The sequence below is a fragment of the Geotrypetes seraphini genome, chromosome 8 (assembly GCF_902459505.1).
Source record: "Geotrypetes seraphini chromosome 8, aGeoSer1.1, whole genome shotgun sequence".
Lineage (NCBI taxonomy): Eukaryota > Metazoa > Chordata > Amphibia > Gymnophiona > Dermophiidae > Geotrypetes > Geotrypetes seraphini.
The window spans coordinates 17,072,089-17,087,501 of record NC_047091.1 but is presented as its reverse complement, the minus strand read 5'-3'; the positions used below and the strand labels follow the sequence as shown (position 1 = coordinate 17,087,501).

The window sequence follows — 15,413 nt, the reverse complement described above, 5'->3', positions numbered from 1 at the left end:
AAAGAGAGAGAGAGACAGACAGAGAAAGAGAGAGAGAGAGAAAGAGAAAGAGATTTTGCCTCCAGACAGACAAAATTCTTGATACTGTATTTAGTCTTTCTAATGCAGTGGAAATTAATTAATGCATTTTGAAGTATTAGGTTAGAGTTTCTGAAATAGGGAGGGCTTGGGGGGGGGGGTTATTTTATTTATATTTGTCATACATATTAAATGATTTACATATCTAAAACATTATAAAAATATGAATATAAATATGATATATTGTACTTAAAGTATTCATGAAGGAAAATCAAGTGTGTGTTTATAAGATTATATGTATTTTTCTGATACACTTGTTGTAATATGAAAAAATGAATAAAGAAATTAAACCAAAAAGAATTATACAAACAGAAAATAAATGACACCAACACTAGGTGGCAGGACTGCTCTAATAAAATGTTACAACCCTTAGAAAAGCTGAAGATTCAAGTATTTATCCAATATCTTTAACCTTCAAAAAGAAGTGTTAATTAAAAAATAATTATATATAAAAATATAATCTGATGCTTTTTTTTTTACTGAATTTATACATTTTTTGATTAGTCTCAACTACACTGCTTTCTCTACAGAGCATTTAGCAACTTGCCAAAGCATCTCCAGAAGAATCATTCAAACTCATTTCATAACCTAACAGATGTACAACTCCCTCACCTCGTTGAAGAGCAGCTCTCGCCTCTGTTGCTTCCTGAGGTCCATTTTCTTCACTGCCACCAGCTTGCCACTGCTCCTGATGGTTGCAATGCACACAATGCCCGTTGAGCCCTCCCCAATCTTAATAAAGTTGTCCAGATAGGTCCTGGGGTCACCAGGATCCACCACCATCTGTAGTGCAGCTCGGAACTGTTCATGGGAAACTCGCTGTGGCTCACGCTGCGGAGAGCGAGGTTGCTGGGGGCCTGGAGGGGGTGGGGGAGGGGGGACCTGAGAGTTTGATTGAGGGATACGAGTTAAATGTGGATCTGAAGCATGTGGAGAAAGTTTAGGGTGGGGCGCTTCTGGGTTCTTGGGCCTCGCCTGACCCTGCTGCACCCTGATTGCACTGCTGCCAACAGTTACTGGGCCATTGGAAGAAATTTTGGGAGGCATCCCAATCTAGGAGAGAAAAAAAAAACCACAGGGTTTTCATATTAGGAACAAAACAAGAAAACCGGTGAGAGTTAGGACCAGACCAAACTGCCCTTGTGCAATAGCCCTGGATTCTCTATTCTAACAGCAATGTCCTAAAACTAACCAAATGCACCTTTTTGGACATCAGCTCACATCTGGCATGTCCTGTTTGTACTTTCAGAACTGGGCTATAATAGGGAAGGACTCTCTTACCTGGGGCAGTGTTGCCCTGCTAGGGTCCGTATCTGCTCGGGGGTAAGTGTTGAATGGGCGACCTGTCTGCTGAGCAGTCTTTATCACCCCATCAGAGACCGGGATGGCGGGTGTTCGAATGTTAGGTCCTGACAGGGGACGTTTGTCCCGAGGAGAATGTGGACTTGTTTCCCCAGGATGTGTGGACTTTGGTCTCTTATCTAGGCCATCATTCCTTTCCCTCCTCACCACCCTGTCAGATGGCTCCCTATAGTCTCGCTCTGTGGGCTGTTCTTTCTTGCCATCTATCCGCTCATGGGGTTTCGTCCTGATTTCTGCTGGTTTTGGATAATCTGGAGGTGGTGGTCTGATGCTGGGCTCTTGCCCTCGTGGTTGCTGTGGGGGAGCTCTGGGTTCTTCTCGCTCCCTGTGTCTCTCTCTCCCTTGCTGATCGTGCTCTTGCTTGGTCCCTGATCGATTTTTGTTTGCTCTGTTTCGTGCCTCCTGGTGGTGATGGTGGTGATGGGCATCACGGGAGATAGCATTCAGTCCATTTTCCTGAAGATGGTCCCGCCGGGAGTTCAGTGGGGGACTCTCTCTCCTCAAGGAGTTGGAGCGGATCACAGACATGTTCTCAAACTCATCCAGAAGCCACATCAGCGAGCCATCCCGGGCAACTGTGCTCCCCCGTACAATGCTCTGAAATAAAACGAGCAAAAGAAAAAAAACATTGAAGAGAGCTGAATTCAAGGCTGAGAAAACTGTGCATCCACCTGAGATGGTAAGACTAAAATTAGAGCGAACACTTTCAGCTTCAGGTCACTGGCTGATCTAACATCTGTAGTTGTTTTTCATAAGTATTAAGATGCATCATAGTGGATCAAATTGGTGGAGACAGGATGCTGGTTTGATCGACCAACAATGGCCAATACAGTTCACTAGTTAAGTACCTGGCAGATTCCAAAGAATCGATCCATTCCTGGTCAGGCACTCCTATGTCAAGCGGTGACTTTCCCAAAGACTATAATAATGGCATACGGAGTTTTCCTCTGGAAGACTGCCTAACCACCTAGGCAAGATGCATTAACTATATCTTCTAGCAACAAATTTCAGAGCTTAACCATGCTGAAATACCTCATATTACTATGCTAACTAATTAATTGCGTTGTTTGGTTTTATATCATGTCCTACCAGGAGAGCTCAGAACGGGTTACAAGTTTACATGCATAATAAAGCCCGGTAAAATATAACATGACAAACATGGCACAGTGTGACACAGCATGATGAACATTGCATGACAAACATAGGATGGCAGCTTAGTATGGAAGACAGTCATATATATAAGCATTGCGTAGCAAGATAAACATAACATTACAAGCATGGCAAACATAGCATTCTATATACAAACCTAGCATGGCAGACATTTTGTTATTGTACTCTACTACAAGTCACAGGATAGGCCAAAAGAAAGTTATGGATCTTTTTAAAGTTCTTGAGCTACACTAAATTGTTATAAAGACTTAAATATTCACATAGGTGATTTCAATTGCAAGCCAGCTCTTTTGGAAAGGCCACTGTCCTTGTGTCAGCATAACGTATCATCCTCAGAGGCTGGACCTCTAAACATTTCATATTCACAGACTGCAAGGCGAGTGATGGTTGGTACATTTTCAAAACTTGCAAAGAGGACCACGGTGCTGTCTCATAAATGGCTCGGTGACCAAGTATCAATACTTTAAACTGGATTCTGCTGGTCACTGGCAACCATTGTCTCAACATGGTCGTCGCATGCAAGAATATATCTGAAATCCCCAAGTTCAGCTAGCAGCTCAGCAAGGGGCAGGAGCGTGGGAAGACCTGCTCCGGTCCAACCCTGGACCACCTGGGATTTCAAAGGTGCGTGAGGGAGGCAGGAGGGAGTTAAAAGTTGTCACAGTTGGTCGGGAGGGATCCCTACTGTCCTGGCCCACCAGGTCTTACAGCAGGCCCGGTGGAGGCCTGCAACAGGTCCGAGTTGGGGGACGGGAGGGTGCCAACACGAATATAAGCTGAGACCCCCATTTTTGGGCCCAAAAGTCTTGGTTTATATTCGAGTATACAGTATATGCTATAAAACAACCATTTTAAGCTGGTTATTGGTGACCCATGTACCTTTACCTCATTTTCGCCTATAGCGTTCAGTTAGAGTGTTCCTGGTTGCCTGCACACCTTCCAAACTCACTTTTCAATTTATCCACATTTTATCTTAGCCATCCATCCTTAGGACCCCCTAAGGAAGACGATAGAGTTAGGTCCATACCCTTTTAAACTCTTCAAACTATGTGGATATCATTGATTATACAGAGTACTATTTATTGTGTATTTCAAAAAAATCCAGCATCACAAACGTCTACGCCGCAGTTTTCATCTCTTTTGGTTTCCCTTTGCTTCATTCTACTGATAACTGCCCCAGACTACAAGATGTTCAGAAAAGAAATAAAAACTATACTCTTCAAGAAATTCCTGAAACAGTCCTAACATCACATATAGCACAGTTACTTACCGTAACAGGTGTTATCCAGGGACAGCAGGCAGATATTCTTAACACATGGGTGACGTCACCGACGGAGCCCTCGGTACGGACCTTTTTAACTAGAAGTTTCTAGTTGGCCGCACCGCGCGTGCGCGAGTGCCTTCCCGCCCGACGGAGGAGTGCGTGGTCCCCAGTTAGGATAAGCCAGCTAAGAAGCCAACCCGGGGAGGTGGGTGGGACTTAAGAATATCTGCCTGCTGTCCCTGGATAACACCTGTTACGGTAAGTAACTGTGCTTTATCCCAGGACAAGCAGGCAGCATATTCTTAACACATGGGTGACCTCCAAGCTAACAAAGAGGGAGGTGGGATGGTTGGCCATTAGGAAAATAAATTTTGTAACACAGATTGGCCGAAGTGTCCATCCCGTCTGGAGAATGCATCCAGACAGTAGTGAGTAGTGAACGTGTGAACTGAGGACCAAGTGGCCGCCTTGCAGATTTCCTCGATGGGCGTGGAGCGGAGGAAAGCCACGGAAGCAGCCATAGCTCGGACTCTGTGGGCCGTGACAGTTCCTTCCAGTGAGAGACCGGCCCGAGCGTAGCAGAAAGCAATACAGGCAGCAAGCCAATTTGAAAGTGTCCGTTTGGAGACAGGACGACCCAAACGGTTGGGGTCGAAAGACAAAAAGAGCTGAGGGGCTGTTCGGTGAGCTCCGGTACGATCAAGATAGTAAGCAAGGGCACGCTTACAATCCAGCGTGTGCAACGAAGAAGACGGGCAGCACAATGGACTGGTTGAGGTGAAAAGCTGAAACCACCTTGGGAAGGAATTTAGGGTGGGTACGCAAAACAACCTTGTCATGGTGAAAAACAGTGAAAGGTGGGTCGGCAACCAGTGCATGTAGTTCGCTAACCCTCCTGGCAGAGGTGATGGCAATTAGGAAAAGCACCTTCCAGGTTAGAAGCCTGAGAGAAGTAGTGGCAAGAGGCTCAAACGGAGGTTTCATAAGAGCTGAGAGAACCACATTCAGGTCCCAGACGACAGGAGGAGGCTTGAGAGGCGGTTTGATGTTGAAGAGGCCTCTCATGAATCTGGAAACCAGAGGATGAGCCGTGAGAGGTTTTCCAAAAATAGGCTCGTGAAACGCAGTGATGGCGCTGAGGTGGACTCTGATGGAGGTAGTTTTGAGGCCAGCGTTGGACAGAGAGAGCAAATATTCCAAGATAGTTTCCACCGCTAAGGAGGTGGGTTCCTGATGATGCCGGAGACACCAGGAGGAAAATCTGGTCCACTTCTGATGGTAACATTGGAGAGTGGCCGGTTTCCTGGACGCGTCCAAAATGAGGCGGACCGGTTGAGATAGGTTCTCCGGAGAGGTCAGCCCGAGAGAAACCAAGCTGTCAGGTGGAGCGAAGACAGATTGGGATGTAGCAGAGACTGATGCTGTTGCGTAAGTAGAGTAGGAAACACAGGAAGAGGAATGGGCTCCCTGGAGCTGAGTTGGAGCAGGAGGGAGAACCAGTGTTGGCGAGGCCACCGAGGTGCGATGAGAATCATGGTGGCGTTGTCCTTGCGGAGTTTGGACAAGGTCCGCAACATCAGAGGAAGTGGAGGGAAGGCATACAGGAACCGATCCCTCCAATCGAGCAGGAATGCATCCGGGGCCAGACGGTGAGGAGAGAAGAGTCTGGAGCAGAATAGGGGCAGTTGATGATTGTGAGGAGCTGCAAAGAGGTCCACCTGCGGAGTGCCCCATCGAGCAAAGACGGAGAGCAGAGTCGGGGGGTCCAACGTCCACTCGTGGGGTTGAAGGATGCGACTGAGATTGTCGGCCAGAGAGTTCTGTTTGCCCTGGATATAGACCGCCCTGAGAAAGAGATTGCGGTCCGTGGCCCAGGTCCAGATGCGCAGAGCCTCCAAACAGAGGGGGCGAGATCCGGTACCGCCTTGCTTGTTTATGTAGTACATGGCGACTTGATTGTCCGTGCAGAGGAGGAGGACTTGAGGGCAGAGGAGATGTTGGAAAGCCTTGAGAGCGTAGAACATGGCTCTGAGTTCCAGGAAATTGATGTGATGACGACGCTCCTGTGGGGTCCACAGACCCTGGGTGCGTAGATCTCCTAGGTGAGCTCCCCATGCGTAGGGGGACGCATCTGTGGTGATGATCATAGAGTGGGGGGGCAGATGAAAAAGCAGACCCCTGGAAAGATTTGAGGAGTTCAACCACCATTGGAGAGATTGCTGAAGAGATGATGTCACAGATATGGGATGAGAAAGAAGGTCCGTAGTCTGTGACCATTGGTTGGCGAGAGTCCACTGAGGTGTACGAAGGTGGAGGCGTGCCAGAGGAAGGACATGTACCGTCGAGGCCATGTGACCCAGTAGGACCATCATCTGTCGGGCAGGGATGGAGGGGTGCCTGAGTACCTGACGGCAGAGATGGAGCAGAGTTCGCTGGCGATCGGAGGGGAGAAAGGCCCTCATTAGCGTGGTGTCCAGAACTGCTCCAATGAATTGAAGTCGCTGGGTGGGAAGCAAGTGCGACTTGGGGTAGTTGATCTCGAACCCCAGGAGGTGGAGGAGAGAGATGGTGTGATGAGTGGCTTGTAGCACGAGTTGAGATGAAGGTGCTTTCACCAACCAATCGTCCAAGTAGGGGAACACCTGGAGGTTGTGAGACCTGAGGAAGGCCGCTACCACTATAAGGCACTTGGTGAAGACCCTGGGTGAGGAAGCGAGGCCGAACGGTAGCACCTTGTACTGATAGTGATGGTGCAGTACCTGGAACCGCAGGTAGCGGCGAGAATTTTGATTGATGGAGATGTGAGTGTAGGCCTCTTTGAGGTCCAGGGAACATAGCCAGTCGTGTTGAGAAAGCAGAGGGTAGAGCGTGGCAAGGGAGAGCATTCTGAACTTCTCCTTGACCAGACACTTGTTGAGGTCCCTGAGATCGAGAATGGGACGGAGGTCTCCCGTCTTTTTGGGTACCAGGAAGTAGCGGGAGTAGAATCCCTGCCCCCTTTGATCTGGAGGCACTTCTTCGATGGCATTGAGAAGGAGGAGGGATTGAACCTCCCTCAGGAGGAGGGGGGTTTGAGATGAGTTTGAAGCAGACTCTACGGGAAGGTTGTCCGGAGGTAGAGTCTGGAAGTTGAGAGAGTAGCCGTGGCGGATGATGTTGAGGACCCACTGGTCCGATGTAATGATTTCCCAACGGCTGGAGAAAATGGTGAGACGACCTCCGATGGGTTGTGGAAGAGGTAGCAAGGGTGGATGACTGGCTATGCCCTGGAGAGAAGAGTCAAAAGGGCTGAGTTTGTTTAGTAGGCTGAGGAGGCTTAGAGGGTTGAGAGGCCTGAGATCGAGCCTGAGCGTGATGTTGCTGTTGACGGGGCCGCCTAGATTGCTGGGGAGGCGGATTGAGTGGCCTGGCTGAGAACCTCCGTTGATAAGATGTTTGTGGCCGATAAGGTCGGGTAGGCGGTGCCTTCTTTTTCGGCTTGATCAGGGTGTCCCACCTGGTCTCATGGGCAGAGAGTTTCTGGGTGGTGGAATCCAGTGACTCTCCAAAAAGCTCATCCCCGAGACAGGGGGCGTTGGCCAGACGGTCCTGGTGGTTGATGTCCAGGTCGGAGACTCTGAGCCAGGCCAAGCGACGCATGGCTACAGCCATGGCAGAGGCCCGAGAGGTGAGCTCGAAGGAGTCGTATATTGAGCGGACCATATACTTGCGCATTTGGAGAAGGCCAGAGATGTGCTGTTGGAATAGCGGGACCTTGCGCTCAGGTAGGTACTTCTGGAGGGCAGACAGCTGTTGGACCAAGTGTTTGAGATAGAAGGAAAAATGGAAGAAATAGTTGTTTGCCCTGTTGGCAAGCATGGCATTTTGGTAAAGCTTCTTGCCAAACTTGTCCATGGTCTTACCTTCTCTGCCAGGAGGGGTAGAGGCATAGACACTGGAGCCCTGAGTCTTTTTCAAGGTGGATTCCACCAGAAGGGACTCATGGGGCAATTGAGATTTGTCGAATCCAGGAATAGGGATGACACGGTAAAGGTTGTCCAGTTTACGGGGAGCACCCGGTACCGTGAGGGGATTTTCCAAGTTTTTGTAGAAAGTCTCCCGTAGGATGTCATGCACGGGAAGCTTGAGGAACTCCTTAGGAGGTTGCTCAAAGTCTAAGGCTTCTAAAAAGGCTTGGGACTTTTTGGAGTCAGATTCCAGGGGAAGGGACAGAGCAGCAGACATTTCCCTCAGAAATTTAGAAAAAGAGGACTGTTCAGGTTTAGAGGTGGCATCAGGTGCCGATGGTTCCTCATCAGATGAGGAGGGATCCTCCTCGGTACCGAGGGGAGTCTCCTCCCATAAATCAGGGTCCCTGACCTCTGGTGCATGTCGGGACACCGGGGTGGAGGGTGCGGTGTGGCGAGTCTTGGACAAAGATTTACCAGAGCGCACCGAAACGGTACCGGGGGAGGACGATCGGCGTCGTTCTCGGTCCCGAGAAGAGTGCCGTACCGCCTGGTGCCGAGGAGGATCCACTGTGGGTTGAGAATGAACCACTGGATCATCATGAAGTTGTTGGGCTGAAAGGATCGGCATAGAGGTGTTTACCGGTACCGAAGGAGTGGACACCGGGGGCTCGGTGCGGGGCTCGGGCCGGTCTGGTACCGGAAGGAGCGGTGCCAGGATAGAGGGTAGCAGTTGTTCAAGTTGTTTCTTCAACTGCTCCTGAAGCTGAGTTTGTAGAATGGCCGAGATACGGTCATCTAGGGGTGGCATCGGAACCGCTTTCTTTTTCTTCGGTTCCTTGGATGCCGCTCCACGCCCCGGCGATGAGGAGGCCGATGACGAGGCACTCACCGATATCGGGGCGGAGCGTTTACGGGACCGGTGCGATGCCGGTAGAGACGGTGTCGCCACCGTAGCAGGAGGGCGCTCGAGGGAAGAGGAAGGCTTCTTAGCCGGCTTACCTGGCGCCAGCGGCGCCGATGCGGGGTCGGTCGGTGTCGAGCTTGACGGTGCCGATTTTTGCGGTACCGCCGTTGAAGGTGAGGAATCCATCGCCGACTCGGTGCCGAAGAGAAGGGTTTGCTGGATTCTTCGGTTTTTAAGAGTTCGTTTTTGCAAAGTGGCACAGCGGGTGCAGGAGTCCGCCCGATGCTCCGGACCCAGGCACTGCAAACACCAATTATGTGGGTCAGATACGGAGATCGGGCGTGCACACCGCTGGCACTTCTTAAAACCGACCTGCGGGGGCATGAAGGGGAAGATAGCCTCCGCAAAATCGAAGTCCGAGGCCTGTATAATGGCAACAGGCCCCGCCGGGGCAAAAACGAAAGAAAAAGGAAAAATCAAAGTTTTTTTTTTTTTTTTTTTTTTTTTTTTTGCAATTCAAATAAAAAGGAAACCCGAAGGTTAGAAGGAGAAAAAATTGAGAACAAAAGCGCGAGCGGGAAGGCAAAAAGTGATTTCAACGGCTGTTGAAAAAATACACGCGTCTTCTTCGCTCCGCGGAAACGAAGAAACTGGGGACCACGCACTCCTCCGTCGGGCGGGAAGGCACTCGCACACGCGCGGTGCGGCCAACTAGAAACTTCTAGTTAAAAAGGTCCGTACCGAGGGCTCCGTCGGTGACGTCACCCATGTGTTAAGAATATGCTGCCTGCTTGTCCTGGGATAAACTGTCCTTCCTCCCTCCCTCTTCCCGCCACATAGAAACTACATGACCTACTCTTTACCTCTCTAGAAATGACAAATGATCTTCCATTGTAACCCACCGTTTATAACTCTTTTGTAATCCGCCTTGAACCGCAAGGTAATGGTGGAATAGAAATCTCTAATGTAATGTAATTCTGCCTGGAAGGATCACGGGTGTAGATATACTACTGGATCCAGCAGGGTGTCCAATGTTATTTGAGAGGTTTTGAGAGGTTGACATGAGCTAATGTACAGCATTGTGAAATGTAAAATTTGACCGACTGCTAATACCGCTCCCAGCAATAAAAGGAAAGGCTTAAATAAATGTCCATTTTTAACTATCTCAGGTTCATATATGAAAGCAGGGGATCAGGTGTACAGGAGAATTCACAGGTTTGTGATGCAAGTTTTTAGTCTATGGGCCCTTATGTAGCTTAATCATTATGAACTGTTAAACATCTTACAGTGGATAATTTCTTTGAAGATTTTCAGGTTTAATTACATAGATATCAGAACCCCATATTTCACCAAAATAAGAGCTTCTTATTTAAAAATGCAACAGTACATGGTGCCCTACAGCTACTGACCCTTGCCCCAAAGAGCATACTGTAAGTCTGTGTAGAGATAAACCTGGGTACAAGATGCATGTTGGACATGAATCCACAGAACAGCGAGTATGTTGCTGTATCTCATTCCAGATTCTGCAGAAATGCAGAGCCTCTAGAAACAACTGCAAGTTGCATGCATGGCGTTGAGTTTGCCCGTTTTCCCCAAGGGAAAGTGAACGATGTACAGTTAGGTACTTTGGGACAAAACTCCAGTCACATAACCAGGCCAAGATACACAAGGAAGACCAATAACCACTGACACTGATGAGAAAAGCTGTAAAAGCCCCCTCTCTCTCCCTCCACACCCACTTAACTATGACTCATATAGAGAAAGATTGTGATGGCAGATGGGGACCAGTCAGTTCATTTTGGCTGGCCCATTTCATGGCTAGTTCAATATAATAAATAAAATTGGGAAAATAATCCTAAAACAGCTTCAAATAAAGACCAGTTCTAATTTGATTCAACAGAAGACCGATTATGATTGCACTATATTGTTATGGACTTTTTCTTTGTGATGACTGTGTCACCTGAAATTTGGAAATTAAACCATCTGGATATCTGTGACTATAAGGATATCCCTATTTGGGTCTATAATTTCTGGGTTGGTTTTTCATGTTTGTAAGGTGGGGGTTAGCGGGATTGTATGTTTGGAGATTGAGATTGTGCATTTGCTTGTAGTGTGTTATATTTATACAATAAAATTATTGAATTTGTATGATATTTAATGTTTGTATTAAAATACAGACTTCTTTACTGCTAGTTCAATGCCACAAAACCGTGTTAATCTGGTTTTTCATCCACTTCTTCCCAGTTAAAGATCATCTGTGTTTATCCCAGAGTTTAAACTCTGTTATTCTTTCTCTGCTCTCCCTGCACCGGGAAGCTCTTCCATATATCTGTTATCTCTACCAAAGAAATATTTTCTTGTTTTGCCCTCCCCTGCAGGCTCAGAATGTGACCTTTGCTCTAGTCTAGAACATTCATTCCTCTGAAGAAAAAAAAAAAAAAAATCATCATCCCCCAGCAAATATTCCTCTTGGTGCCAATTTTTTTTAAATCAGTTGCTCAGCAGTTGTAGGGGTTTTTGGATGACTATAGTGCATCAGATCCTGCAAGTCAGGTTTTTCTATGACTATAATGTATTGTATCAGATCCTGAAAGTCAGGTTTTTGGATGACTATCAGATTCTGCAAGTCAAGTTTAAGAAGGTTTAGTACAGAAACTGTGCCAAATGCCTTCTTGGGAGAGATCGGCATGATCTTTCATCAAGGTGAGGAAGATTTCCCTGCACAATTTGATTCCAGGCGTAGTTTGGAATGGGCATGGGGGGGGTCCCCAAATATGATTGGTGCCAATCTCCTTTCCCCTGTTGCCAGTATGACTTCTTCAATTACACCCCCTCCCCAAAGCAAGCACAGAGAGTAAATGAAAAGTTTAAAAAGTAAAGCTGATGCATCTCGTCCACAGGTTATGAAAGTGTGGGGTCCTACAAGAGCAACACTCTTTAGCCTATAGCAGTGTTCTCCAACCTTTTTACACCTATGGCCCGGCGGAAATAAAATAATTATTTTGTGGACCGGCAACCTACTAAGACTGAAATTAAAAAACCCATCTCCGTCCCATCCCTGCAGCTCAGTCCCCGTCCTGTCTCCATCCCGTGTACAGGGAGTGGGGGTAGAGAGAGAGAGATCCAGGGTGCATCTCTTCTACTCCTTCTATTGCCATATCCAATACTTTTCCCTCTCTCATCCCCCGGATCATGTGCAGCATTTTTCACTATTGCCCACCAGCCCCATGCCCCACATTTCTCCTTCTATCACCCCTCTCCAGCACCATGCCACACCTCTCCCTCCATCACTATGTCCAACATTCCTCCCCCTTGCATCCTCTTCAATCTGTCCCTCTGTTCCCTCTCCACCACCATATCCAACATTTCTCCCTCTCATCTTTTTCTTCCTCACTCCTCTCTCTATCTCTCTCTCTATGCCCAACAATTTTTCTCTGTCTTCTTTTCCCCATGTGCACCATCTTTCCCTCTCACTTACACACTCATCCCCAACAATTCTCCCTTTCTATCCCTTCCTTCTGTGTCCCAAGTTCGTGCCCCCCTCCCTGCCTTCCAACCTTTGTCCCAAATTCATGCCCCTCCCTTGTCCCAACTTGCTCTCCCCCCCCTTTTCGCCCTTACTTGTTCAGGGCCATCCAGCTTCTTCTCTCCCTTACTTGTTCAGGGCCAACCAGCCTCTACTGATGCTGAATCAGTGTCCCCTGCAAGCGCAGGTCCCTCTTCCTTCCAGCTGGCTGATCCTTATCTTCAGTGCCAGCTGCACTTGTTTGCTGGGAAAGCGCGCAGCGGCTCTTGCACGCTGCTGACCCGGTTCTGGTTCCAGGTCAGCCACGTGCAGCGTGCAAGAGCCACTGTGTGCTGACCCGGCAAACAAATGCAGCTGGCGCTGAAGATAAGGAGCAGCCAAGCCGGAAGGAAGATGGACACATGCTTGCAGGGGACACGAATAACTCACGGACAGGCAAGAAATATTTGCGGACTGACACCGGTCCGCAGACCGGCAGTTGAAGAACACTGGTCTATAGTATTTAATGTATTCTTGTGAACCTTTGATGTTGGTAGTAAGGGGAACATGCCTTTTGGAATCTAACATGTCCAGATTTTTTTCTTTGTGGATAATATTCAAGCTGAAATTGACAGAGAACAGGTACCCTACAAACAACAAGGCAGACATGCAAAGTAGGAGGGAACCTGTTGTCAAATGATAAAAATCCTTGAAATCTTAGCCAATACTTTGTAAATTAAAACACTACTCACTGCTCCTATCCACCTTTGGTTTTACAATTCATTTTTCAAATTAACTGCTACATTCATGAGAACTATAGATTCCTGCTGCAGGCAAGAAAGCTGAAAAAATTGTCATGTTCTCTGGATTCTGTGTACTATACACTGAATAAAGGATTTTTATCTGCAAAACGTCCCCTCCTTTTTTTGGGTCATTCCTACTTCACTTGTCTGCCTTGATAAAATCCAAATTGTCATTTCTATGAAAAGTTATTGAACTCAAAACATTCACAATTTTGAATCATGTTTAAAGAATTAGGGCCTAGATACCAAAAATCTGTTTAAGATTAACCCAGATTAAAAAAAAAAAGTTTTCATGACATCAATTCCATTGACTTAGGAAGTAGTAATATGTGGAACGTTACTACATGTTAAACTCCCTATGGATCGTTCTAAATGCCGGCTTTTCTTAATTATGACTGGGATAGCCATGCAGATGATAACATGTAATTGGAAGAATTGGGATCGCCTCAATTTTCCTTTTTGTTGGGCGAACCTATGCTCTAGTTATAGGCATGAAAAAATGAATGCTGAAATGCTGGAGCATAGTAACGTATTTAAACTGGTTTGGGGCCCGTTGACATCTTATATTACTTCTCTTAGTTGTTTTTTGTCTTTAATTTCTGTGCCATTTCTTTACACATCCAGGGTGAGAGGGAGGGAGGGAGGTGGTATTGCGTTATCATATTATTTTAAATAAGTGTAGGTTATTGAAAGAGTATATACATTTGTGTTATTGAATAATCGATGGGTGGGTGGGATAAAATGATTGATTTTGAATATCTGTAAGTTGAATGGGCTTTTCTTGACTTACATAAGAACATAAGAATTGCCGCTGCTGGGTCAGAGGTGGTGTGAGGTGGGAGAAGGCGATTTCATTTTTTATTTCTTTGCAACATATTTCAATTAGATTCAAGATAGAAATCTGCATCTCAGAAAAAAAAAAGGAGACTCAAAAACTTAGTTATCTATATAAAAGATTTATATATTTATAATTACATTATCTGCTAGGGTGCTCCAGTCCCTTCTCCATGGCTGCTGACTGCAATCTTCGGGCTGCAGGCAACGTCAGTCAGCTGAACACAATGACTTTGGTGGCCTCGGAAGTATTTCCTCTGCAGAACAGAAGTTGAAGCAGAGAGAAGCTTCCAGTGCCGTTGAAGGCAGTGTGTTCAGCTGACTGACCCTGCTGGTGGGCCAAAGATTACAACTAGCAGTCTGAAGGAGAAAAAGAGGAACCAATTCTAAAGGGGGAAAGGAGGGAGAAATGGGGAAAGGAGAAAACCACCAAATTGGGAGGGAACGGAAGACTAGGAAAGGGAAGAAAAGGAAAGAGAAGAGGAGTAAGATGCCAAACCACTGGGGGAGTGGGGAGAGAGAGAGATGGAACGGAAAGAGACATATGCCAGACTATGGGGTGGAGCAGTGGCAAAACAAGGCCAAACGCTGGTTGGAGAGAGAGAGTTGCTACATTAAGGGGGCAAGGAGAGAAGTGATGCATGGGGAGGGAGGTAAGGAGAGGAAAAGAAGTGATGCATGGGGTGGAGAGGGAACAAAGTGATGCATGGGGAGGGGGGTACGGAGAGGGAACAAAATGATGCATGGGAAGGGGAGTACGGAGAGGGAATGAAGTGATGCATGGGGAGAGGGTAAGGAGAGGGAAAGAAGTGATGCATGGTGGGGGCATGGATGACGAAAGAAGTGCTGGAGTTGGGGGGGCATGGAAGGCAAGAGGTATATTTTTATTCAATAAATACAATGTTTAAAATTTTTTAAGTATGGATGTTTAATCATTTTAAATATTTAGGTTTGTATGATGATATTCATATACATGTTATTTTAATTAATCATTCTTGTATACATTTTTTTTTTTTTTACTAATCCAATTCATTATTTGTTTGTGTATGTTATTGAAGACCCCTGATGCAGGTCATTGGCTGAAACACTAGCAGTGTCAGTCTTTGTCGAATAAAGAACATTTGGTCCCAGTTCTACAGGCTTCTACACTTTTTTGGTGTTATTGGCAATTTTGAGAATGGAAATTTTTACTACTGAATTTCTGGACATCTTTCTGAAAACTTCCAAACTCTGACTTTGACGTCCTATCGAAAATGCCCCTCCATGCTTGCCAGTTTTCTCTATTTTATCTCAAAGGAGATTATATTGTTTTAAAAGGTTGGAAAACATGAGTTCATCCTTAAAATCAACACACATGTTCGCATCAGGTAAAATTTAAACATAGCAAGAATAGAGTATGAGAAGGAAGGCATGGCACTCATTTCATAATTTACAGAAGTTCAAAAAATAAAATGCAGTGGAAAAAAAAAAAAAGGTAACCCAAGAAAGGAGCTGCCAGGAAGCAGGCAAGTGGTCTCTTCAGCTCTTGTCCCTGGGGATTTTT

General features: G+C 46.6%; 1 protein-coding gene across 3 annotated transcripts in view; it reads right to left on the bottom strand.

Annotated features, from left to right (window-relative positions):
• The window catches only part of PAK4 (p21 (RAC1) activated kinase 4), a 165,350-nt gene that overhangs the window by 49,664 nt on the left and 100,273 nt on the right, over nt 1-15,413 (bottom strand). For all 3 annotated transcript variants that reach the window (XM_033953589.1, XM_033953587.1, XM_033953588.1), the window contains exons 4-5: nt 1,360-2,037; nt 691-1,131 (exon numbers count right to left, since the gene is read on the bottom strand). In XM_033953589.1, coding sequence (XP_033809480.1) covers nt 691-1,131; nt 1,360-2,037 — 1,119 coding nt within the window. The remainder of the gene's footprint in view (nt 1-690; nt 1,132-1,359; nt 2,038-15,413) is intronic.